Source organism: Plectropomus leopardus, chromosome 16 (genome assembly GCF_008729295.1).
Source record: "Plectropomus leopardus isolate mb chromosome 16, YSFRI_Pleo_2.0, whole genome shotgun sequence".
In the NCBI taxonomy this organism is placed as follows: Eukaryota; Metazoa; Chordata; class Actinopteri; order Perciformes; family Serranidae; genus Plectropomus; species Plectropomus leopardus.
Genome location: NC_056478.1, coordinates 7,207,276 through 7,228,154, shown reverse-complemented (window position 1 = coordinate 7,228,154; position 20,879 = coordinate 7,207,276). Strand labels below are relative to the sequence as shown.

The 20,879-nt window shown below is 39.9% G+C and overlaps 1 protein-coding gene across 3 annotated transcripts in view; it reads right to left on the bottom strand.

Annotated features, from left to right (window-relative positions):
* The window catches only part of dpf3 (D4, zinc and double PHD fingers, family 3), a 32,777-nt gene that overhangs the window by 2,813 nt on the left and 9,085 nt on the right, over positions 1-20,879 (bottom strand). For 2 of the 3 annotated variants that reach the window (XM_042503697.1, XM_042503695.1), the window contains exons 2-9: positions 16,529-16,689; positions 14,949-15,056; positions 10,763-10,896; positions 10,544-10,639; positions 9,059-9,131; positions 8,507-8,548; positions 6,126-6,263; positions 5,029-5,157 (exon numbers count right to left, since the gene is read on the bottom strand). In XM_042503697.1, the coding sequence (XP_042359631.1) occupies positions 5,029-5,157; positions 6,126-6,263; positions 8,507-8,548; positions 9,059-9,131; positions 10,544-10,639; positions 10,763-10,896; positions 14,949-15,056; positions 16,529-16,607 (799 nt within the window). In that variant the 5' untranslated portion in view covers positions 16,608-16,689. The remainder of the gene's footprint in view (positions 1-5,028; positions 5,158-6,125; positions 6,264-8,506; positions 8,549-9,058; positions 9,132-10,543; positions 10,640-10,762; positions 10,897-14,948; positions 15,057-16,528; positions 16,690-20,879) is intronic. The other variant, XM_042503696.1, reaches the window with a different exon arrangement.

The following is a 20,879-nucleotide window of genomic DNA, read 5'->3' as shown; positions in this document are numbered from 1 at the left end:
GGTAAAATTAGTTTATTTAAATTTGAGTCTGATGAGTTCGGCGATTACTGATTTTGGGTCTTTCTGGTTAAACAAAATGGATCTTACTTTTTAACAAAAAGGTCTGTCTCTGTAGGGATCCTTTCCAAAGTGTTGTCTGACACTTATAATAACAATCTGAGCCTGTCAGTGGCAAAAACAAGCACTTTCAATGGATGTAAATTAACAGTACACAAATGCTCCAAGTGGTTACATTGCAGCCTGCTATGCGGCTGCAGCCCTCTCGCTTAATACTTAACCAGTTATAAAAACTGTTGTTCCCATTAGTCAGTTAGGCACGAAAGCATGGGGAAACAGGGTCCAGTTTGGATTATACCTAAGTTCATCTTTAATGTTGTAGATGTAAAACAAATAAATGAAAAAACATTTTTTCTGAAGTTATTGAAAAGTCATTTGGAAAACATTGTCTTCCTTTAAAAGAAGATGTCTTCAGAACAGCCGGCAGTGATTGTTAACTTTGTCTTTATCTGTAATTGCACCCTATAGTGTTTGCAGGCTGCACAGCTGGATGAAATGCAGCATCAACAGCAATCTAGCCACAAAAGACGAGTGATTATATGTCTGGAAAACAAAAAACAAGCCGTGAAGTGCGTGCAGGAAAACACAGCCGAGCAGAGCTTTGAATCTACAGCTGTGAGCTCAAACAGAATCTCTGGCATATATACAATTGTCTCCTGTTCCCCTGTCTTAATAACAAACATTTTACAGCCTCTGTAAACGTCTTTTACAGCCTCCCTGCAGCCTCAAGGTGCTGTCAGCCTCTCATGCACACAGTTATCAGCATCACCCTGTTATCAATGGAGTATCAATGAGCCATGAATGAGCCATAATCAAGGATGAACTGATTTATATCTAAATTCGGAAAGCAACCAGAGACAATGAAAACATCCTTTAGCCTGTGATGGGTGAATAAAGATAAATGAGAGCTGAGTGAAATTTAAAGTGGAAACGTTAAAGCTGCTGCCTGCTCCACATTTTAAAAGATTTACATTCATGGAGAAAATTAGCAGTGGCAGTTTGAAAGATGGCCTATCAGCCTAAATATATGGAGGACAAAAAATGGCAAAAGTATCAATCAATCGCTGTCTATATAAAGACTAAATAAATAAATAAATAAAATAAGAAATAAATGCTAAAAGATGGCGTTAACATACAGACAAAGAATTACATGAATAAAAAATGTAGTTGTATAAAATGCTGAAATAAATTAAAGATAGTCATTTTCAATGTATACCATTTTTTTAAATATGTATTTATTCATTTTTTAAATTTATGCATTTATTTCCGTACTTATTTCAGCATTAATTGATTCTTTAATTTCTTTATTTATGTATTTAGTCCTGTAATTATTTATACATTTATGTGTTTATTTCTGTGTTTTTTCGGACATTTATTGACTTATCTCCTTATGTCCAATATGTCCATATTTATTCACACACATATTTCTTTGTTTTTGTATTTTTTATACATTTATTTATTTCTTCATGTATTTATTTATATACTTTTTCTTTTAAAGATTTTTTTTGGGGCTTTTATTGCCTTTAATTGACAGGACAGTGTGAGCGTGAAAGGGGGACAGAGAGGGGGAGACATGCAGCAAAGGGCCAATGCCGGACTCGATCCCGCGGCCACTGAAGCGAGGACACAGCCTCTGTACATGGGGCCCCGCTCTATCCATTGAGCGACCAGGCGCCCGTACTCCTGTTTTTTATTGAAATGTTAATTGTTTTATTCCTGTATCTATTTATACATTTATTTCTGTAGTTCTTTATCCATTTATTGACTTTTTTGTATTTATTTGTACATTTATTTATTTATTCCTGTATTTATTCACACATTTATTTATTTATTTAAGTCATTATTTGTCCTCCATAAATGGACACCACTTAGCAACAGGCAGTAGAAAAAACATTTCCACCCACTGTCTACTGATAAAAGAAAAGATCTTGTCTGTAAAGACAGAGAGGAGCAATGAAGTGCCGATTGGCTCTTACCTCTCTGCCCCCTGTCCTCTTTAGCCAGTGGTGTGACTCAAGAGTCCAAGTTCATCCCTCCCCTCGCCACATTTGCGGCAACTTAAGTAATTTATTCCTTTTTCAGTGGTCCACTGTGTCTGCTTATAACCTTTTCTAGTCTGGGAATTTTTAGCCGTGAAGTTTAGTCTATGATTGTCTTACTCAAGCCAAGTCAAGTGTGAGATTATTGCTGGTTTATGGAAAACGTCTCAACATGTTAAAAAGTAAAATCCATGGTAAAAAAAAAAAAAAAAATGCAATTGTATCCATCAAAGACAAAATTTTCAAGAAAAAGATGATTTAAACATCTCCTGAAGGAATACACGTCCTACGTTTAAAAAGTTCAAGATTTTCTGGGAGAAAGGCCTTCAAGGTGAGCCAACGTAGTCCGGTCTTCTCTCAATGAAAACATTCAGTCAGAAAACGAGTTTTATTGCCACGAGGTCCAGGTGGTCAGGAAGTCTCTTCATCAGCTGTCAGCATCATCATCATCATCGTCTGAAAACAAAATGTCTTCCAGCTCTGCATCTTCAAAGCCATGAAACGTGGAGGCCTCGCTGTCTGACGTGCTGCCGAACAACTCTTCAAGAGCACTCATCTTCCTCCCATCCTTCTTCACTCCTCCTCTTCCAGCTACCATGAAAACATCAGCGTCAGAGCAACACAGACAAGGCCACACACTCGCAGCTTTTCTAACAAACTCTACCGCAGCAAGAAAACATCTCAGTCGCTGAAATGAGCGTTCTCTCGCTGCATGAGACGGTCGAGCTGGTTCAAGAAATGTTTTGCTGAGGTATCCAGCAGAGGCGGCTTTGGCGAGTGTGGAGGGAAAAAAATGGGGGAAAAAGAAACAAAAAATGCAGCCAAATGTGCTGTAAAATGCGTGAAAACTGAGCAACAAAAGAGTGAATGCATGTCGTCTAAAGGCAGAAGTCCTGACTGATGGGCGAGGCTGACATGGAGAAGCATGCGGGATGGAAGCAAGCAGCAGAGCGTAGAGACCAATATTATTTTTAGGAGGGAAACTGCAAACACTTCCAGCTTTTGGCTCTCACTTCTGAAGGTCTACAAGGCTCATTGACAACCCATTGAAAATACACTGTGGCAGTGTAAAATTCACTGCACACTATGAATGTGAAATCAGATCGACGTCATCAGGTAAAGACACAGGTTGGCTCCAACAAAAATGACTTTGAACAGTTGACAGTGTAAACATTGATGCACCTGTAATAATAGTACAGTTTACTGATGTGGCTTTCAAAAGACTTTATGAAGAAATGTATGTATTTATTAGGACATCTGATGCAGAGTTTTAAAAGGGAACTTTAATATTTTTAAACCTGGAATCTATTTTTCAATGTTTTTGTGTGACTAATGGGAAAAACAATTTCTAAAATTTGTCCAGAATTGAGAAAAAAATGCTGCAGCCGGCAGCTGTGAAACAGGCTGTGATATAAAGCACTCGGGACAAATGAGCAACATAAATTTTTGTCCACTTATAGTGCTTGTTTTTGCCACTGACGGGCTCAGATGAATATTATAAATTATCATTTTGTAAATGATCCCTACAAAGACCTTTTTGTAAAAGAGTAAGATCCTTTTTTGTTTGACCAGAAACAGCCTCAAAATCACCAAACTCCATTTAATTAACAGTTAATTTATCATCATAAAACACATTTCATTCAAAATTGACAGAAACAAAATAAAACTCACAAAATCCATATTAGTTCATCTTTCCACTGTTCCAGCAATCGCCAACCTTAGTTTGGTTGAAATAAAACCTTAATTCACCAAGTTAGATGTGATTATATGCTGGCTCTAAACATGCTAAAATTACTGTTTTTTTAAATGGAGTCTGGTGGGTTTGCTGATGGCAAATTCAGGGCTGTTTCTACTTAAACGAAAAGGATCTTACTCTAACAAAAAGGTCTATTTCTGTAGGAATCCTTTCCATAATGCTGTCAGAAATCTGAAATATTAATCTGAGCCTGTCTGTGACAAAAATAAACGCTTTTGGTTGACATAAATTAATGTTGCACAGTTGCCCAGAGTGGTTATATTACAGCCTGTTTTGCCACTGCTGGCTTCAGTGCTCTCTCTCAATACTGGACAACTTTCAAAAATTGTTATTCATAGCATTTTTATACAAAATCATGGGAAAATATGTTCCAGGTAGAAAACTACAAAAGTTACCCTTAAACGGCACCTAATTTGTGGTCATTTATACCATTTAAGTTCATGTGACAGAAATAAACATCGCAAGGAAGCGAGGAAAAGACATGAACAAGATTGTGGAATTGAAGGAAGTAAAGAGAAACAAAAATGAGATGTGTAGTAGACACAAATTAAATTATGAGACTAATCTGAATTTTTTTTTTAAAAAAGGATGAGCCTGAGAATTGGGGAAATGCGCCAGTGGATCCCAACTGGTCCAGCCAGATTTCTCTTTTTTTGTCATTAGTTCAAGGTCCACACACCATGAGATAAACTACCACATATTCAATTTTATTTCACAAAATGTAAGCAACATGCTTAGAACACAAAGAAATAAAACATATTGCACGAATAAACAGAGACAACACTTCAAAATAAAAGCTCTGTGCCTGAAATTCCTGAAAATAAAGTGTTTTGTTTTTTTTCTACAGACACATTCACGAGTCATTTGCGATCCATACAAAATATACCCATGGCCCACTTTTGGACCCACCGGTTGGAAACCACCGATCAACTCTCGTCGATCTTCTCAAGTATTTCTCAATAAGAAAAGAAAAAAGTATACTCCCAAAATGTCTAACTTTTGTTATGAGGCTATTTTAAAGAGTAGTTTTCTTGCTGTCCTACTGAAATCACTCATATAACAATCTCTTAATTGGCAGGAAAACTACTCGTGTTCGACATCTAATGCTGACGTCAGTAAAGAACCTGAAACTTTGATGGAAACCCTCCAATGATGCTGTGGAGTATGGGGACTCACCAGAGCGTCCACAGTCAGAGCAGGACACCAGCTCCTCGGCCTGGCCCGTCTTCCTGTTGGAGTCCTGGTCTCCGAGGCAGAAGTCACAGTAGTCGTTGGGGATGATGGTGCCGTCCGCAGCCTTCTGAGCTGTCGGCAGAAACACATGCACGTAAGGAGACAGACCCAAATTATCAGAAACTGGGATTTTTATGTGACTGTGCTGAAGCTTTTTCTTGTTTTATAGGGATGTCCCAATCAAGCTTTTTTATATTGTTTATTATCATTTGATATTGAGCATCTGCCTATACAGAGTCTCAAACTGACACTTTTATTTACCTGGATAATACAGCTGCACAATGCACACTTCAAGTACTTTAAAGTTCTTAAAATCAATCCAGTGTCTGCTTGACAGTTTAACTGCTCTGCAATGTAATACAAGAAAAATGTCTGCATCCAAACAGTTCCTTAAGAGTATCTTATTTTATTTTTTACAAAATAAAGTAAACAAACTATTGTATCTTATCTATATCTATCTATATCTTTAGAAATTGCTCTCAAATCAATTTAGTGCAGCATTTCTTTTTTTTTCCACCAACATAACAAAGCAAACTGACTGAAATGCGTCTTCAGAAAAAGCTCTCGAATGCACCTCGTCCAGCATTGTAATAAAAGTACAGAACACTATAAACAAGTAATATGACCACAATTCCACTTCAAAGTACTTTTATAGCTGAACTTAAATATTCCCAGGCACAACAAATAAAAACCAGTCACAATTCTGCTCATTACAGCATTACAGTAAAACTAGCTCACCAAAAATGAACAACAAAAAATATAATTCAACTTAGAGTTGTGTAGCAGCTTAAATTGAACATTAAAAAAACAAGTTTCTACAAATTTGAGTAGCAGTATTACAACAAAACCTGAATATCTGCCGCAAATCGTGCTCTTGGTTCACGTCATCTGTGTGACAGCGGACATAAACAAAGGATCGTGCGGGGCGCTTGTTTAAAATAAACAATCTCAATAAATTAAAAAATGTGTTGATGGGGCCTTCTGATTCGACTGAGAAATCCTTATTGTTCTGTGTAATTAAATTCTAGGCAGCAGCTTACGTTTGTGGTTGTCTGAGCTGTGCGGAGGAGACGGAGCCATCTCTGTGTCCTTCTCCTCCTCGCCCTCCTCCTCTGCCAGGTGAGTGTGGGTGTAGTGGTAGCTCAGGCCGGGCCGGTTCTTGTAGCGCTTTCCACAGACTACGGATAAAACATCACAGGTCCAACATGTAAAAAACTTCATGCAAAATACCAAAGAGCAGCTAGTACAGAGGACTTAGAGTCTGCTCAATATCAGCTGTCATCCCTGCCTTAACTGTCGGATAACTGATTTTACGGGAGGTATCTGAAACAATTTCCAGAAACTTCAACTTGCTGTCAGTATTCATCTTTGATGGTTAGCAGTCATTTTATGTGAATAAAAGTAACCTGTGGACTACAAAAAAGCTTCATTGTATAAATATGTAAACTTTTTCACCATAACAACCTTAACACCAAGTGCATTTTGGGATGTAACAATTTATTTAAAAGAGTGTTATTGAGAAAATTGCTGCTGAGACAGTGAGGAAGAATCTTTGCTACATTTTATTGCCAAGAAAATGTTTTTTATGAATTAAATAAGTTAAAATTGGGCTAAATTAAAGGGTTAGGCTTATTTTCACATATCTATGTCAAAGAGACAAACGGGAACAACTTAATCCTTCCGGACATGCACACACCGTCAATTTACGTCCACTAAAAGTGGATCTTTTTCATAATGTTGTCAGATACTTAGAATAATAATCTGAGCCTGTCAGTGGCAAAAACATGCACTCGCAGTGAAAGTAAATAGACGGTGCACAACTGCCCTGAGTGGCGACGCTGCGGTCTGTTTTGCCGCTGCTGGCTGCAGCCCTCTCCCTCCATGCTGGAGCAATTTCAAAAATTGTTCCCATTAGTCACTTAGACATGAAAAAATGGAGCACTAGGTATTGGAAAATACCAAAGTTACCCTTTGAGGTGAGATAACAGATGGGACAGACAGCTGAAATGAAAAATCTACAGACTTATTCAGCACTTCACATGGTAGAGAAAAGACTTATGGATATGGGAACGTAACACAAGAGGTGTATTAAAGGTACACCTTCAACTGTTTCCAAAAATAGATAATTACGAGAACACAAGCTTTACGATATATTTTTATCTGCTGTTGCTGTGCTGTGAAGCTCTGGAAGTCACAAATGTAACATAAAAACATGATTGGTTTGGAAGCGTTTTATGCGTTACTAATATAAAAACTAGGATCTATAGTAGGCTTGGGCGGTATCACGTTATTATAGTACACCAAGGTATTTAGAAATCCTGATGGTATGATTTTCAATACCTACACACATAGTGGCGCTCTACTTTCTATCAAACTCATTGTATGTAGTGCACAGCATGCACCACCAGAGCTCAGTCTCCAGTCTCTACTGTTGGAGCAGGCAAGACCCCGTCACACTTAAGCAAGATGGTTTGGGTGAGTTTTATTTAGTTTCTGTTGAATTTGATTTAATGTGTTTCGTGAATTAAGCCTCATCAGTCTTCAGTGGCCGAGAGAAAGTTGAATTCAAAAGGTGTAAAGTTGCATTTATTTGCTATATAAGGAAAATAGGTGTGAGGATATTACTTTTCTTAACATTTGTATGAGTTTCTGCTCTGTATTTATATCTGAAAAGCTGAGTAGCACACTCACTGGGGCTGTTAGCGCAGCACAGTTAATCCATCAGATACCATATTTCCCTGTGAAATTTCAGAAAGGTATGAAATATTAGATACTGCCCAAGCCTAATCTATAGTCTAATAAGTCTAATACTGTAGCGGCTCTTGGGGTCATTGAGAACTTTAATGAGCACATTAGAGCTGTAGCCATCATAGAAGTTTCTACTATACTGTATATTTCTGCTGCTTTTGCTTCTGCACCCAATACAGCTGCCATATCCGTCTAAGCTTTACAAATTTGCATTTTTTGACCACAAGACTGCAACACTTTGCCAATCCAGTCCCATGGTTCAAAACGTATCCACATAAAACATGTTAAGAAATTCGACCCAGTGCAAACACTTCTACAATGGCTACATCTGCGGATCACATCACAGCTAGTGCGGCCGTTAAAAAACATGCATCCCTCGGTGTGACATTTAGTGGAGCTGCAGCTGCTAAAGCATCATTTGGTGCATGCCTTGCAATGAGCAAGCATTAAAGCCTGCAGCATAGCGTTAGTGTCATGCAATGCTTGCACTGAATTCCTGGACTAGCATACAGCATTAAAAGCGTTAGATTTCTCAAAGGGTTTAGCATTCAGTCGGCCATTCCCACACCAGATGCCCATGAGCAAAACAAAAATTAAAAAAAAAAGAACGTCCAGTCATAAAGACAGATCACAGCAGCTCCTAGAAAGACAAGATGGCGACAGGTTCAGATACCTTCTTCAGCCTTTTTTGAGTTATGCTTTTGTTTGTATCTATCTGGAACAGAGGAGACACAAAAGCAAACGATAAAAGAAAGACAGCACAAGACACAAAAATGAGGATGAGATTCATTGGTTTGAGGCTCAGTCAGCGAGGTTTTCTCTATCCGCATCCACAATCCGTCCCTGTCAAAGTACGAAAGTGGCATGCTAGTCAGGTCTGGATTAACAGCAAACCCTTTCTTCATGCTGCAGAGGACAGCTCTTAGAACAGAAGCAGAGGGGGGCTATCACTGAGAGAAGATGACGGGATTTGTCTGTGTTTGCTAAACATATAAGCCTAACATTTGCAAAAAAAAAAAAAAAAAAAGCATGTAGAGAAAGATTTCCTGACAAAACATCTTAAATAATTTATTTCTGTAATAGCCAGAAATATGGAGAGAGAGTGTTTCCACTTCCTCGAGCTTTAAGAAAACACTGATTCTGATTTAATGGAGACTAACAAGTACAGAAAACACTAACACTGATCACATGATTTACAAAAAATTAAGCTTTTTTTCCCCCTTACTGTCACAGACGTATGGTTTGTCCTGGTCGTCGATGTTAACAGGTTCTGTCCTCCTGCGACTGGATCCTCTGTTCTGAAAGGAAACACAACAGAAAAAAAATCACAAAAAAATAAGTTAAGATGTTTGAAAATGTTTAGAAATTTACTTTAAGTTGTTATTAATGACCATATTTCCAAAACAAGGTTAATTGTGACAATTAAACACAAACCAAAGACCTTAAAGGTCCCATATTCTTCTCATTTTCAGGTTCATGTTTGTATTTTGGATTTCTGCTAGAATGTTTACATGCTTTTTTGGTCAAAAATGCTTTTTTTTTTCTCATACTGTCTGCCTGAATGTACCTGTATTCACCTTCTGTCTGAAACACTGTTTTAGTGCCTGTCTTTTTATGGTCCCACTCTCGAAGAAGCCCAGTCTGCTCTGATTGGTCGGTGTTTCTGGGTCTTCCACATCCACGCTTTTGGTGTCTCTGAACCGTCAATGCAACCAGGTAAATGACTTAACACTTTTCCACAGAGACCACACAATAGTGCCGCTATGAAGTCGCTTCTTTATGCCTCCTTTGCATTTTTTACACAAAGCCAAACAACAGTGGCATCGTGCCAATCCATTGTGTGAGTTTAGATAGCATACCGGCATCGCTGAAGAAAAAAAAAAAAGGCTTAATTGGCATAATATTTAATGCAACAAGGGTCAGCCTCTAGGGTGACAATCAAGGCAATAACAATGGTTTACCTTTTCTGTTATATGGCAGCTAATCTCGGAGGGTAAGGAGCTCCTGATCTCTTCGTTTACACAGTACGCTGCAATTTACGTCCGCGTCTTCTTTTTGAGTAAGCTGCTAACTGCTAACAGCTGTTTTTTAGATCTCCTGCTGAAGGCTGCACGCATAACATGCCGTCAAAATGTCACGCCCATCCCGCCCATAATCTCATCCTGCCTGTCCCTATGAGGTGAACACAATTTCAGCACTGTTATTACCTCCTTTGGCAGCGAAAAGGCAAGACAACTCCGTCCCTCCTTTCCGTGATGGTACCTTTTGTACTTAACGGCGAGGTAGCATAACGGCGCAGTAATCCTGCCTTGAACAGGCAGGGTAAAAGGGGCTAATGTTGCGGCACTGTAGTGGCACTTTTATGCAGTATAGTTGTGACATCACAACTTCACAGAAGTCCTAACAGCTTGTTTAAAGGCACGGTTTCTGAAGTTGGCCTGTGTGAATTTCTCTGTGGATTTTTGGTTTTGATACTTTCACAGTATTTACATCGCACCAATATCTGCTTTATATTAAAACTAGACATGGAAATATGACTTTTGACAGTATGGGACCTTTAAGATCTGGCTCAGGTGTAACATAATCCATGAAAGTCATTTGCTTTTTCATGTCATAGATTTTGCATTGATGAAACCACGTTACTGTTCAATTTGACTCAACACACACAAGTATGTGTGTGTGACTGTGCGTCTACGCCTGTGACACTCACTTTGCCTCTGTTTCTGTTCTTTCTCTTTGGAGTATCCAGGTCAAAGTCTTCGTCATCGTGGAGACCGTCCCCATTTTCCTCCGCCTCCAGAACTCTCTGCGGAGCACACATACGGACAGTGGGAGCATGAAGTCCAAGTAAAAAGAAAAATGCATTAAGAAGTTAAGGAGTAAAACAAAAACATTTTTGACAATACCCTGTGCACATGTGATAAAATACCTGTATTTCCAGCAACGTTTCCTCTTCCTTACAGATGCTGTTTTTTTTCTCCAGCACGCTGTCCCCCCTCAGGAGGGCCTCCAAGGCTGTGGCCTCCCCTGGGGGCCCCTCACGCTTAGGGGCCAGCTCGGCTTCTGAGTAGGTAATGAGAAAGAAAAAAACCTTTGAGATGGCAGGTGTCTGTGTGTCCTTACCAGAGGAAAATACTTTTTAACACTTTCTTTTTTCTAGGGATGGTTTTAGATGAAAATACTCAGCTTAACATCTGTAAAAGAACACATTTCTTATTTACAAGTAACACGATCAAGGAAGCAAAGTTAATAAATAAATTCCATCTATATAAAACTACATACATGTCCAGAAATAACACATCAAATTTTCCTAATTGAAAAACTAAAGAGGGAACATTTATGCATCTGTTTTGTGAATGTGATCTGCTGACAAATTTCTGGAATTCGATTTCCATTTCTGAGATGTTTTCAAGGTACTGTAATGGCAAATATCTGGAATACATGCGTGGAAATAATATTAGTGTTGGTAAAACTATTAATTTTATGGTCACACACTGATATAGGTTGGAATGCTAACATGTTAAGTAACAGTGGCCCCAGACGCACAGTAAAAGAGGAGGAAATAATGAACAAAAATGAGCAAACACTGCTTGGAGGCCTAAATTCTATCTCCAGTGTCTCTCTAAAGCTTTCTTTCTTCTACTTTATCTTTCGACCTCTTTTCATTTCCGTGGAGATGAACTTGCTGCAGCACTGACTCTCTGTCCTCGTCTTTGAACTTTAACGCCAGAAAAAGAACAGAATGAAAGTCAGGATGTGATAGAAAAAAAGGCAGGGATCGAGCGCTGAGGCTTTCGTTATTGAACACAGAGCTGCTGCTCCTCTGGGTCTCCTCTCATTTTTTTTGTCTTGTTTGTGTGGGTCAACTCTAAACCTGCATCCCCAACTCATCCTATCCACCTTATTCCTGAGGGCGCTACTGTAGGAATGATTAAGGGTGCAACTTCCGGAGGGATGGCGGAAGTTGCAGTTCATCACTAGCTCATCACCTTAATTCTCTATAGATGATAATCTCAGTGGCTAACCGCCAACGCCAGTACTTCAAAAAAGTATTTCATTTTGAATTCAGCAAAAACAGCTTTGTTTTGACTGGTATTTAACTAACATTAAATTGACATGTTCTAACATGTCCTTGTAGAGCTCTGGTACTTGTTGAGTTCTCCACATCTGTGACGTTACAAACAGCTAAATGTTTAGCCTCAACAACAGTCAGTGCGTTGAGTTTAGTCGAGCTACAGAGCTCTGTTAGGCCATTTAATTGGACCACTGTCCGTCTCCCAATATACAAGCACCGGGGAGGAATCGATTAATTTTCGGAAGTATGTCCGACTCCGCTACGGCAGGTAAAGATATGCTATTATTTTTCAGTCTATGATATAGAGCGCATCACAATCATAACTGATTGTGAGCTTTTTGCACTTGAGCCTCTGAGGGTGCAATAAACTGTTGTTGAAAAAATAAGAATAATGAGACAGAATCCTGATCTAATTCATAAGGAGAAAAATCCTGATTCAGATTTTAGCAAGAATCATGCAGCACTACCAGGGTTCCTGCAGGGTAGATTTAGGACTTTTTAAGCCTTTGGAATTAAGTTAAGGCCAATTTTCTTGTAATCAAAATCGAAGAGGGACAATTTTATTTTGCAAAATTCTTATTGCAACCTAAAACACAACTTTCTTTTGTCCAACGAAAACTATTATCTATGCCAAATGTTAAAAAGAGCAACCCTTTATAGAGTGAAACACACGAAAGACAATGAACATATTATATTAGTAATAAGTATCTTTTTGGTTTACCAATAAGAGTGGGAACTATCTGGTGTTTCTGGCTGGTTTTCTTGGTGATTTTGTGTTTTTTTGTGAAATTCCACTGCTTGGAATCCCATCATGACAAATTCAAGAAGAGGAATTTATTAAATTATTTAACAAAAAGCAGACGTTACCAATTATTTTTGAAATTTCACTATGCAACATCAGAATAAAACTATTCATAAAATCCTTGTTCCCATGTCTGAGCATTTTTAAGAGTATTGAAAGATTAATTAAAGTTAATTTAATACCAATTAATGCCTCATTGATGAGTTAAATGCCTTTTAAGAGTTTTTAGGATCCGTGGTGCCTACCGCTGAGGCACAGCCACTGACATGTAAAGCAGTGACATGAAGGAAAAAGCAGAGGATCTACTGTACAAAACAAGGAGTTAAATTCTGGTTTCAAACTATTTCAAAGTAACCTTGTGGCTGTGTATCCTCTAACACACACACACACACACACACACACTCACAAACCTCTCTGCTCAGGAAGCATTAAATAAACATAAAGCGTTTCCAAAAGCCTGAAAGGGGAGCACTCACATTCCTCTGTCGTGTTATGATAGATATCTGGGCCAAACGGCAGAAATGGATCTCTGAAAAACTGAACTGGGGACTCTTTCACACTACAAAGACATTTTCTGCTCTTGTTAACTACATCGCTATAGTTTTCTTTCCTTCACATGCATTAGTTAGTCACTTCTGGGGAGCTTCTTCCCTCCTACATGAAAATGACTCTTATGCTTAAAGCTGAATCGTTCTTGGGGGAACGCTCTGCAGTATTATATTTCGTCTGGAAGACAGCGAGGGGGAAACAATAGTGTGGCAAAGCCGAAACAAAGACTCGCCTTTATTTCTCCCCCTTATCAGGTTCCTGGGGCATTCCTTTCCTAAAATCCCCTACAACACACACTCATACACACACATGCATAAAAAAATGCACCAACTTCCACCTCATAAGACTCACTTACATTCTAATGCCTCATGGACAAATGATTATAGAGGCCCAGTTAGGGTGCTTCTGTGCTGCAACGGAGTCATGTGTGGGGGTGTTTGTGTGCTCATGTATGTGTGTGTGTGTGTGTGTGTGTGTGTGTGTGTGTGTGTGTGTGTGTGTGTGTGTGTGTGTGTGTCTACTGCCAGAGAACAGTGAGAGGAGGCATTGATTCAGGGGAGAGAATGAACCTGGAGACCTGGCGAGAGAGACGGGGCTAACCAGAGCCAGATGGTCAGATAGCGAACATTAACGCCACTGAGCACGCCTAAAGCTCTGTGCAGCCATGCAAGAACACAGAGCGCACGACGTGTGTGTGTGCATTTAGTGGCGCGACTACAAAAAGCAGGGTTCATACATATTTTACCAAAAAATTTCCTTGAATTTTCCATGATTTTGAGGCAAATTTTGAGGACCATACATTCTCTGAAATAACCATCGATACTCCGTATCGTTTTTTTCATTACTATATAATGTCACTTTTTAAAATAAACATTATTTTTTAAAAAAATAATGAATTCAGAACAGGATTAGAACTGACTTTTTAAATATATCATAGGGACTGTTTGTGATTTATGAGAGGGGAGGGGGCGGTGCACAATAGGGGGAGGCATGTCAGATAATTTAAGCACTGGGGAGGGACTTATGTTTTTTAAATTTTGGCTTTAGGGGAGGGGCAAACTTTTTTTGGGGTAGTTTTGGCAAATTTTTTTCATTTTTTTTAGCGGATTTAAAAAAAATTTGGGATCTTTTGGGGGTGAGGTGGGGGGGCTGTCTTTAAAAAAATTGGTGATTTTTAAACATGACACTTTTGTGTTTTGGGTTTTGTTTATGATTTTCCAAAGAAAAAAAATTAAGTGATTTTCTTTAGCAACTTTTAAATGAAAAATGCTGACAGTTATTTTTCCTTTAAAAATCACCAAAAATTACACCATTTATCATGGCCAGAAAATATAAAAACCGAAATTATTGTTGGATTTTCCGATTTCAGTCCTTAAACACATCATGTGTTATTATACAGGTTTGTGAAACTAAATTTGATGACTTTTTCAAGACTTTCAGGGTATATTTAGCTTTCCAAAACTTTTTCCTGCCTGGAAATTGATATTACAAATTCCACGTTTTTTTCAGGTTTTTCGTAACCGTACAAACTCTGAAAAAGGAGCAGATGGTTTAAGTGGCTTTACTTGTATAACTTGAGGTCAATAATGCTGCAGCCATCACTGTGCAATGCATGTCAATGTGCTGCAAGGCTGTGTGTATGTAAGAGTGCGCATGTGTGTGTGTGTGTGTGTGTGTTGTTTGTCTTACCTAGTCGAAGCTCACACAGGCGAAGCTGGGGATCCAGTGGAGGGTGGAGTCGCCTCTTCTTTCTCCAGCAACGAGCAGGGTAGGTATACATCTGTCCTGCTGCTTGGCCTGCACACACACACACACACACACACACACACACACACACACACACACGTTCATATATGTAAAGGCGTGCACACATGCAGAGACACAGGCACACAGGAAGAATTTTAACAACCACTGGCAGGCTTACAATTTTAACAAAACTTGCATTGAGGCCCCATACACACACAGAACACACACACACACACACACACACACACACACACACACACACACACACACACACACACACACACACACACAGAAATACGCACAGAGGACTGGTTTTGTTTTCCTGACACTTAATATGTCCCGCTTTCAGGCTAATGGTCCACATATTCTAAAAAAAAATCCTGCTCCAGAAACTGACATAAAACCTGGAATTTGGGCTACTTTGTCAGACATATTAGAAAAGTTACTAAATGTCGTGGATGAGTACACTCAGTTTTACTCCAAAAAATTCCAAATCAAATACTTTCTCTTTGCCACTGTATTAGCAAAGCAGACTTGAATATTTTGGGACATCCCTGTCTAATCATATTCCAGCATTTCTTTGTAGAAGGCAGAGATGAAGGGAATTAAGCATGTTTTTTTTCTGTCAATATGAGCAGAGAAAAAGGAGAAGGAGGGGGAGCGGAGGGATAAACCCGGAATAAATGCATATAATGTGACTTAGGTCTGCCACAAAGTATAGGGTGTGGCTTCAAGGGCTTTGCATACAAGATGGAGAACAGGCTATTTGTGTCCGAGTCTCGGTAAAGAGCAGATTGTTCCCTCTGGATGTGCAGGCGACCCAGATGTGCATTCTGACTGCATGTCTCGGGGTAAATCAAGTGGCAAGTCATAAAATGCACAAAAGAGAGGGGACGACTTGCTTTTTTTTATTGAGGGAGGAGACGCTGTCATATAAATAAATCACTTTGATCCGTCCATATTTCTGCATTTCTGCTTTGTGCTAACAGTTAGATGAGGAGATTGATAACAGTCTCTGTGTTTAATCATATGACTGTATATAAAGATGGACAACATGTCTTCACTTCCTTCAACTGTACAACAACAAAGCCAATATATCACGGATACAGCTGTGGCCGGGGACGTCGATTGGAGCCAGAGTCTGCACCAAAGCGATCTCCGAGGTATCTGCTTCCTGCCCATGAACCCGCCCATACAATTGCAGGCAGCGCCATAGGTTATGTGCACACCGCTTGGCAAACACAGCTGCCAATCATGACGTCAAATCCCCTTTTTATGGCATGAAATTATTAATTAAAACCAAACTTATCAGAAAAACGTACACTTGAACAAACGTCAGTGTGATAACAACTGTAGAGCAGACAGACAGATCCAGGCTAGCTGTTTCCTGGTGTCAGGTCTTTGTGCTAAGATAAAATGTCGAAATGGTAACAAAAAACAGATTTGCAGCATTAATATTTACACATATAGAAAGCCATATGAGGAGCATGAGTTTGTCCAGTGGGTCCCATGATATTTCCCACCTGGCTGACGTTGGCACTTTTCCATCCAGATGTAGCAGTTGTTTTGCGCCACACCAGTTTGGGAGTCCAGGAATGGCATGCGCACGCTGCGTTCAGCACAGAGACGGGCATTGTAGCTGCGACAGTGTTCGATGGCCTCCTTATAGAACTGGTCACCGAGCCTGAGCACAGACAGACACACAGACAGAGAGCGTGGCAGGTGAACAGTCAGACGGTTACCGGGAAGTAACATTATAGTCCTGTTTGTGCCATTGATTTAAGCTATTTGCAGCATGTTTCAATTTCTGCTTTCTGAGTCATCCCTGCTGCTGAAGACCTATCAGCTAAATTCTGACTTTGTTTTTGGATGGTTAATGGCATTAACATGTGCTGGGCGGCTGATTTGGTACGGTTTGCAAATCAAGTATGAGCGGGCCTGTTCAGTCCTGGTTAACTTTAGCTTAATGTAACACGCCCAGACTTCTCTCCGCATTTTGGCTCAGTTTGTTGTGTAAAGTCTGGATTTGCTGCAGAAATCAGCCGAAGCGTGAAGAGAGCTGACGGAATATCTATACAGGTCGAGGGCACACACGCATGCAGGAAACGATGATGAGCCATAGGAATAGAAGAAATGTTTCATCCTGTCAGAATGATAGATAAGTGAGTGTGCAGGATCGAAGTCCACACAACACACTACACATGAACACACACACACACACACACACACACACACACACACGATCGACCCACAAGAGGGTATAAATCAGGATGTGAGCCATCAATAACCTGCAATGTCTAGAGGCAAGAATTCTGCAGCTAAGATCCTTAGAGACAGACACAGAAAACAAGATTAACTCAGTTTTGCCAAAAATAAAATCTCTAAGTAGGTTATTCTATATTTAATTACATAGCTGAAATCCAGGGGGGGAGATAAAGGAAAGATAGATCTAATGGGGTCTCAGCCAGCAGGAGCACACATGGCTCAGCTCCAGAGGTGAAGGAGTCAACCGTCTTTGGGCACAGCTTACTGTTTAGTTACCTGAATGATCCAGACAGAAAGTAGCATTTTCTGTTAGTATCTGCTATACTTGTGATACTCAACCTATGGCCTGTGGACCAAATCTGCTCCCCCAACTATTTTCTAATTCACAATAAAAATATAGTGATTCACACTGGGAATTGTTTTTGTACATTTAGTATACATAAAGGTGCTAGACTGCATAAAATATTATCAAAATATAGCCTGTGTATCACAAAAATGTGCCAGTGGAAGTTCTCTCACACCCCCCGATAGACGTCCTAGTTGTGCCGCTAATGTCCTAAAATCCTAGAAACATGCCAAAATCCTAGAAATGTTCAGAAATAGTAGAAACATCCTACAATGCTAGAAATGTCCTAAAACCTGAGAAACGTCCCAAAATGCTAGAAATGTCCTAAAATCTTAGGAACGTCCCAAAATCATACAAATGTCCTGAAACCATAGAAACGTCCTATAATCCTAGAAGTGTCCCAAAATCAGTTATATGTCCTAAAATCCTAGAAAAATCTTAGAAATGTCCTTAAATCTGAGAAACATCATAAAATCCTAAAAACATCATAAAACAGAACTAAAAACATCCCCAAATTATAGAAATGTCCAAAAACCTAGAAATGTTATGAAATCCTAAAAACATCCATAAATCTTAGAAATGTCCTATAATCCTAGAAACGTCCTAAAATCCTTCTATAGTCCTAATATGCGTGAAACGTTCTTAAATCCTCGAAACATTCTAAAATCTCAAAAATGTCCATAAATATGAGAAACATCCGATAATCTGAGACATCCTAAAATCTTAGAAACATCCTAAAAGCCTAGACATGTCCTAAAAACTACTAATGTCCTCAAATGTGTGAAACATTCGAAAATCCTACAAATGTTCTACTATCCTAAAAACATGTCTGGGGCGGCTGCAACTGGCCGCTGTCCTCCTGTCGATTTGCAAAAGTGGCCCCCAAGCAGAGCAAGTTTCTGTGCTCTAGAATCTCCTGCTGCTGGGGAGACGATCTTGTCTGTCTCTCTGTTTTCGTGTACATACATGTCTCTCTGCCTGCCCGTCACTCTGTCCGTCTGACCGGCCGAGCGAGATATGTAAAGAATTCCAAGCTGGACAAAGACCAGCACTCTGGTCACACTGACTCTCACAAAGATGTGCAGTGTTTGGAGGTGGAGGGAGAGGAGGGAGGACGGAGGAGGAAGAGGACGGGGGAGGGAGGGAGAGGAGGGAGGACGGAGGAGGAAGAGGATGGGGGAGGGAGGGAGAGGGGTGAGAGGCTGGATGGAGTAGCAGCACAGACTGAACCAGGTAATGCATGCGCTGATGGAGGACAGCTCAGGGGAAGAGACAGGTATGGGGACGATAAGTGGTTGTGGTTTAGGTCGTGCTTTTCAGAGTTTATCTACGATCTTGAGGTTGTCTCTGCACGGCTCTCAACATGGAGGTGGCTGAGCTGGCGGCTAACAGCTAACAGCTAACAGAGGGCAGAGTACTACACCAGGTCGGGTACTCGCAGGTAACCGGCAGGTACTCCGCGAAAGACATGATTCATGGGTTTAGTTCGGCCTTTTAACACAGAACATGATGGTCAAATCGTGGGTGTTGGATGAAAAAATATATTAAAATTAAATATAAATTCTAATAATATAAAATAATTATGATTTGATTATGTTTTAAAACACCTTTCAAATACCCGTTTGATTGTTTTTCTTTCTTTTTTTGCTCATTTTGTTTTGTTTATTAATTTTTTCTTTTAACTAATTCTCGCGTACATTTTACTAATTTCTTGCTAATTTTTGCGTCGTTTCTCCTTTCGTTGCTCAATGCCCTCTTACAATGTTTTTGAAAGAAATCAGGCCAATTTGCTATATCGGATATTTCCGTTTAAAAAAAGAGGAAATTAAAATATGAATAAAAAGAGGGAAAATGGGAACATTGGACAAATCTGACACAATGGTAAAATACCATTATCATGGTTATAGCATACTATTAGGCAACCAGTGGAGCTCCCTGGAAGTCACTGCTACCATCTAACAAACAGTCCGGCATGTAACCCCACATAAAAACCACAAATCGCTGTTTTTATAGCACCACAGCAAACATGCAAAAAGCAAAACCTCTACAGTGGCTCTGTGTGCAACTCCAGGGCCACAGTGTGTGTTTAACGTCTGGGCTTAAACACATGTGGCGTTCGCTGGCTGAGGTTTGTGTCAGGAGACCTACAGAAACGAGGAAGGCAGCTGGTGCATTCGGCCACGCGTGTTTTTACAGTACGAACCAGCAGTCGCAGTGATCCGGTCAAATCCAAATCTCCAGAAGAGACTTCCTGTCACATAACTCACATTCCCAGAGGTGAAACGTTATCTCTGCTTTCACTATTTGTTGCCTGGACTGAAGCGTGTGTGTGCGCGTGTGTGTCGACCTACGGGCATCTGTCTTCCCCACTTTTCTTCCTCCCCTGTGTCATCCCGTTTCGCCTGTACGTTTCTGTCCCACTTCCAGCATCAGAGTGTCTGTGTGACGTCCCCGGGCGGCTTCATAAACTCTTACATAAGCTTGCGTTTCGTGCATGTTTAGTCTGACCGCTGTGCATTTTGTCTGAGAGGTGTGTGTTCATTTTTTTTGGTAAAATGAGAGTGAAGAGACAGTGTGTGTGTGTGTGTATGTCTATATGCCTCCAAGACCATCTGTCTGTGGGGTTGGCGTGCCCTGATCCCCCTCCCCTGAACCAGATTCAGCCATCAGAGATTGTACTGTGCTCCTGTTTGTGCCCATTAGTCGACTGTATGGCTGATCCTAGTGATGGAGATTATGTAAGAGGAGTTTTTCATGTCGGAGAAACACATTCCTCTCGGTCAACAACTTCCTGGATACTGATGGAATCTGCAGTTGCTGTGCGTGTGTGTGTGTGTGTGTGTGTGTGTGTGTGTGTGTGTGTGTGTGTGTGTGTGTGTGTGTCTGTATACCACTATGATTGTCTCAATTGCTCCCATACCAGCACAGAGGAGCTTTGTGTGTGTGTCAGACAGTCTTGTTTCCAGGTAAAGGCCCACAGATACAGAGCTTATAGACATTATAAATATTCAAAGCTTCACTTAATCCTAAACTTTATTAATCAGACTCTCTGTTGGGACGTCTGCCGTCCTCTCCATCAATCTTACTCTAATCTGCCACGTATTTCTGTCTGTTACGTATTCCTCGCAGCATGTTCTCTTCCTCCGTGCTACGTGATAATTAATCACTGAAAGAACTCATCAGTGGCTTTAATAAATCACTGTCAAACGTCTTTCCACATTTCCTCATTTCATCCACAGTTTTCTTTGTTACGACAAGTTCTA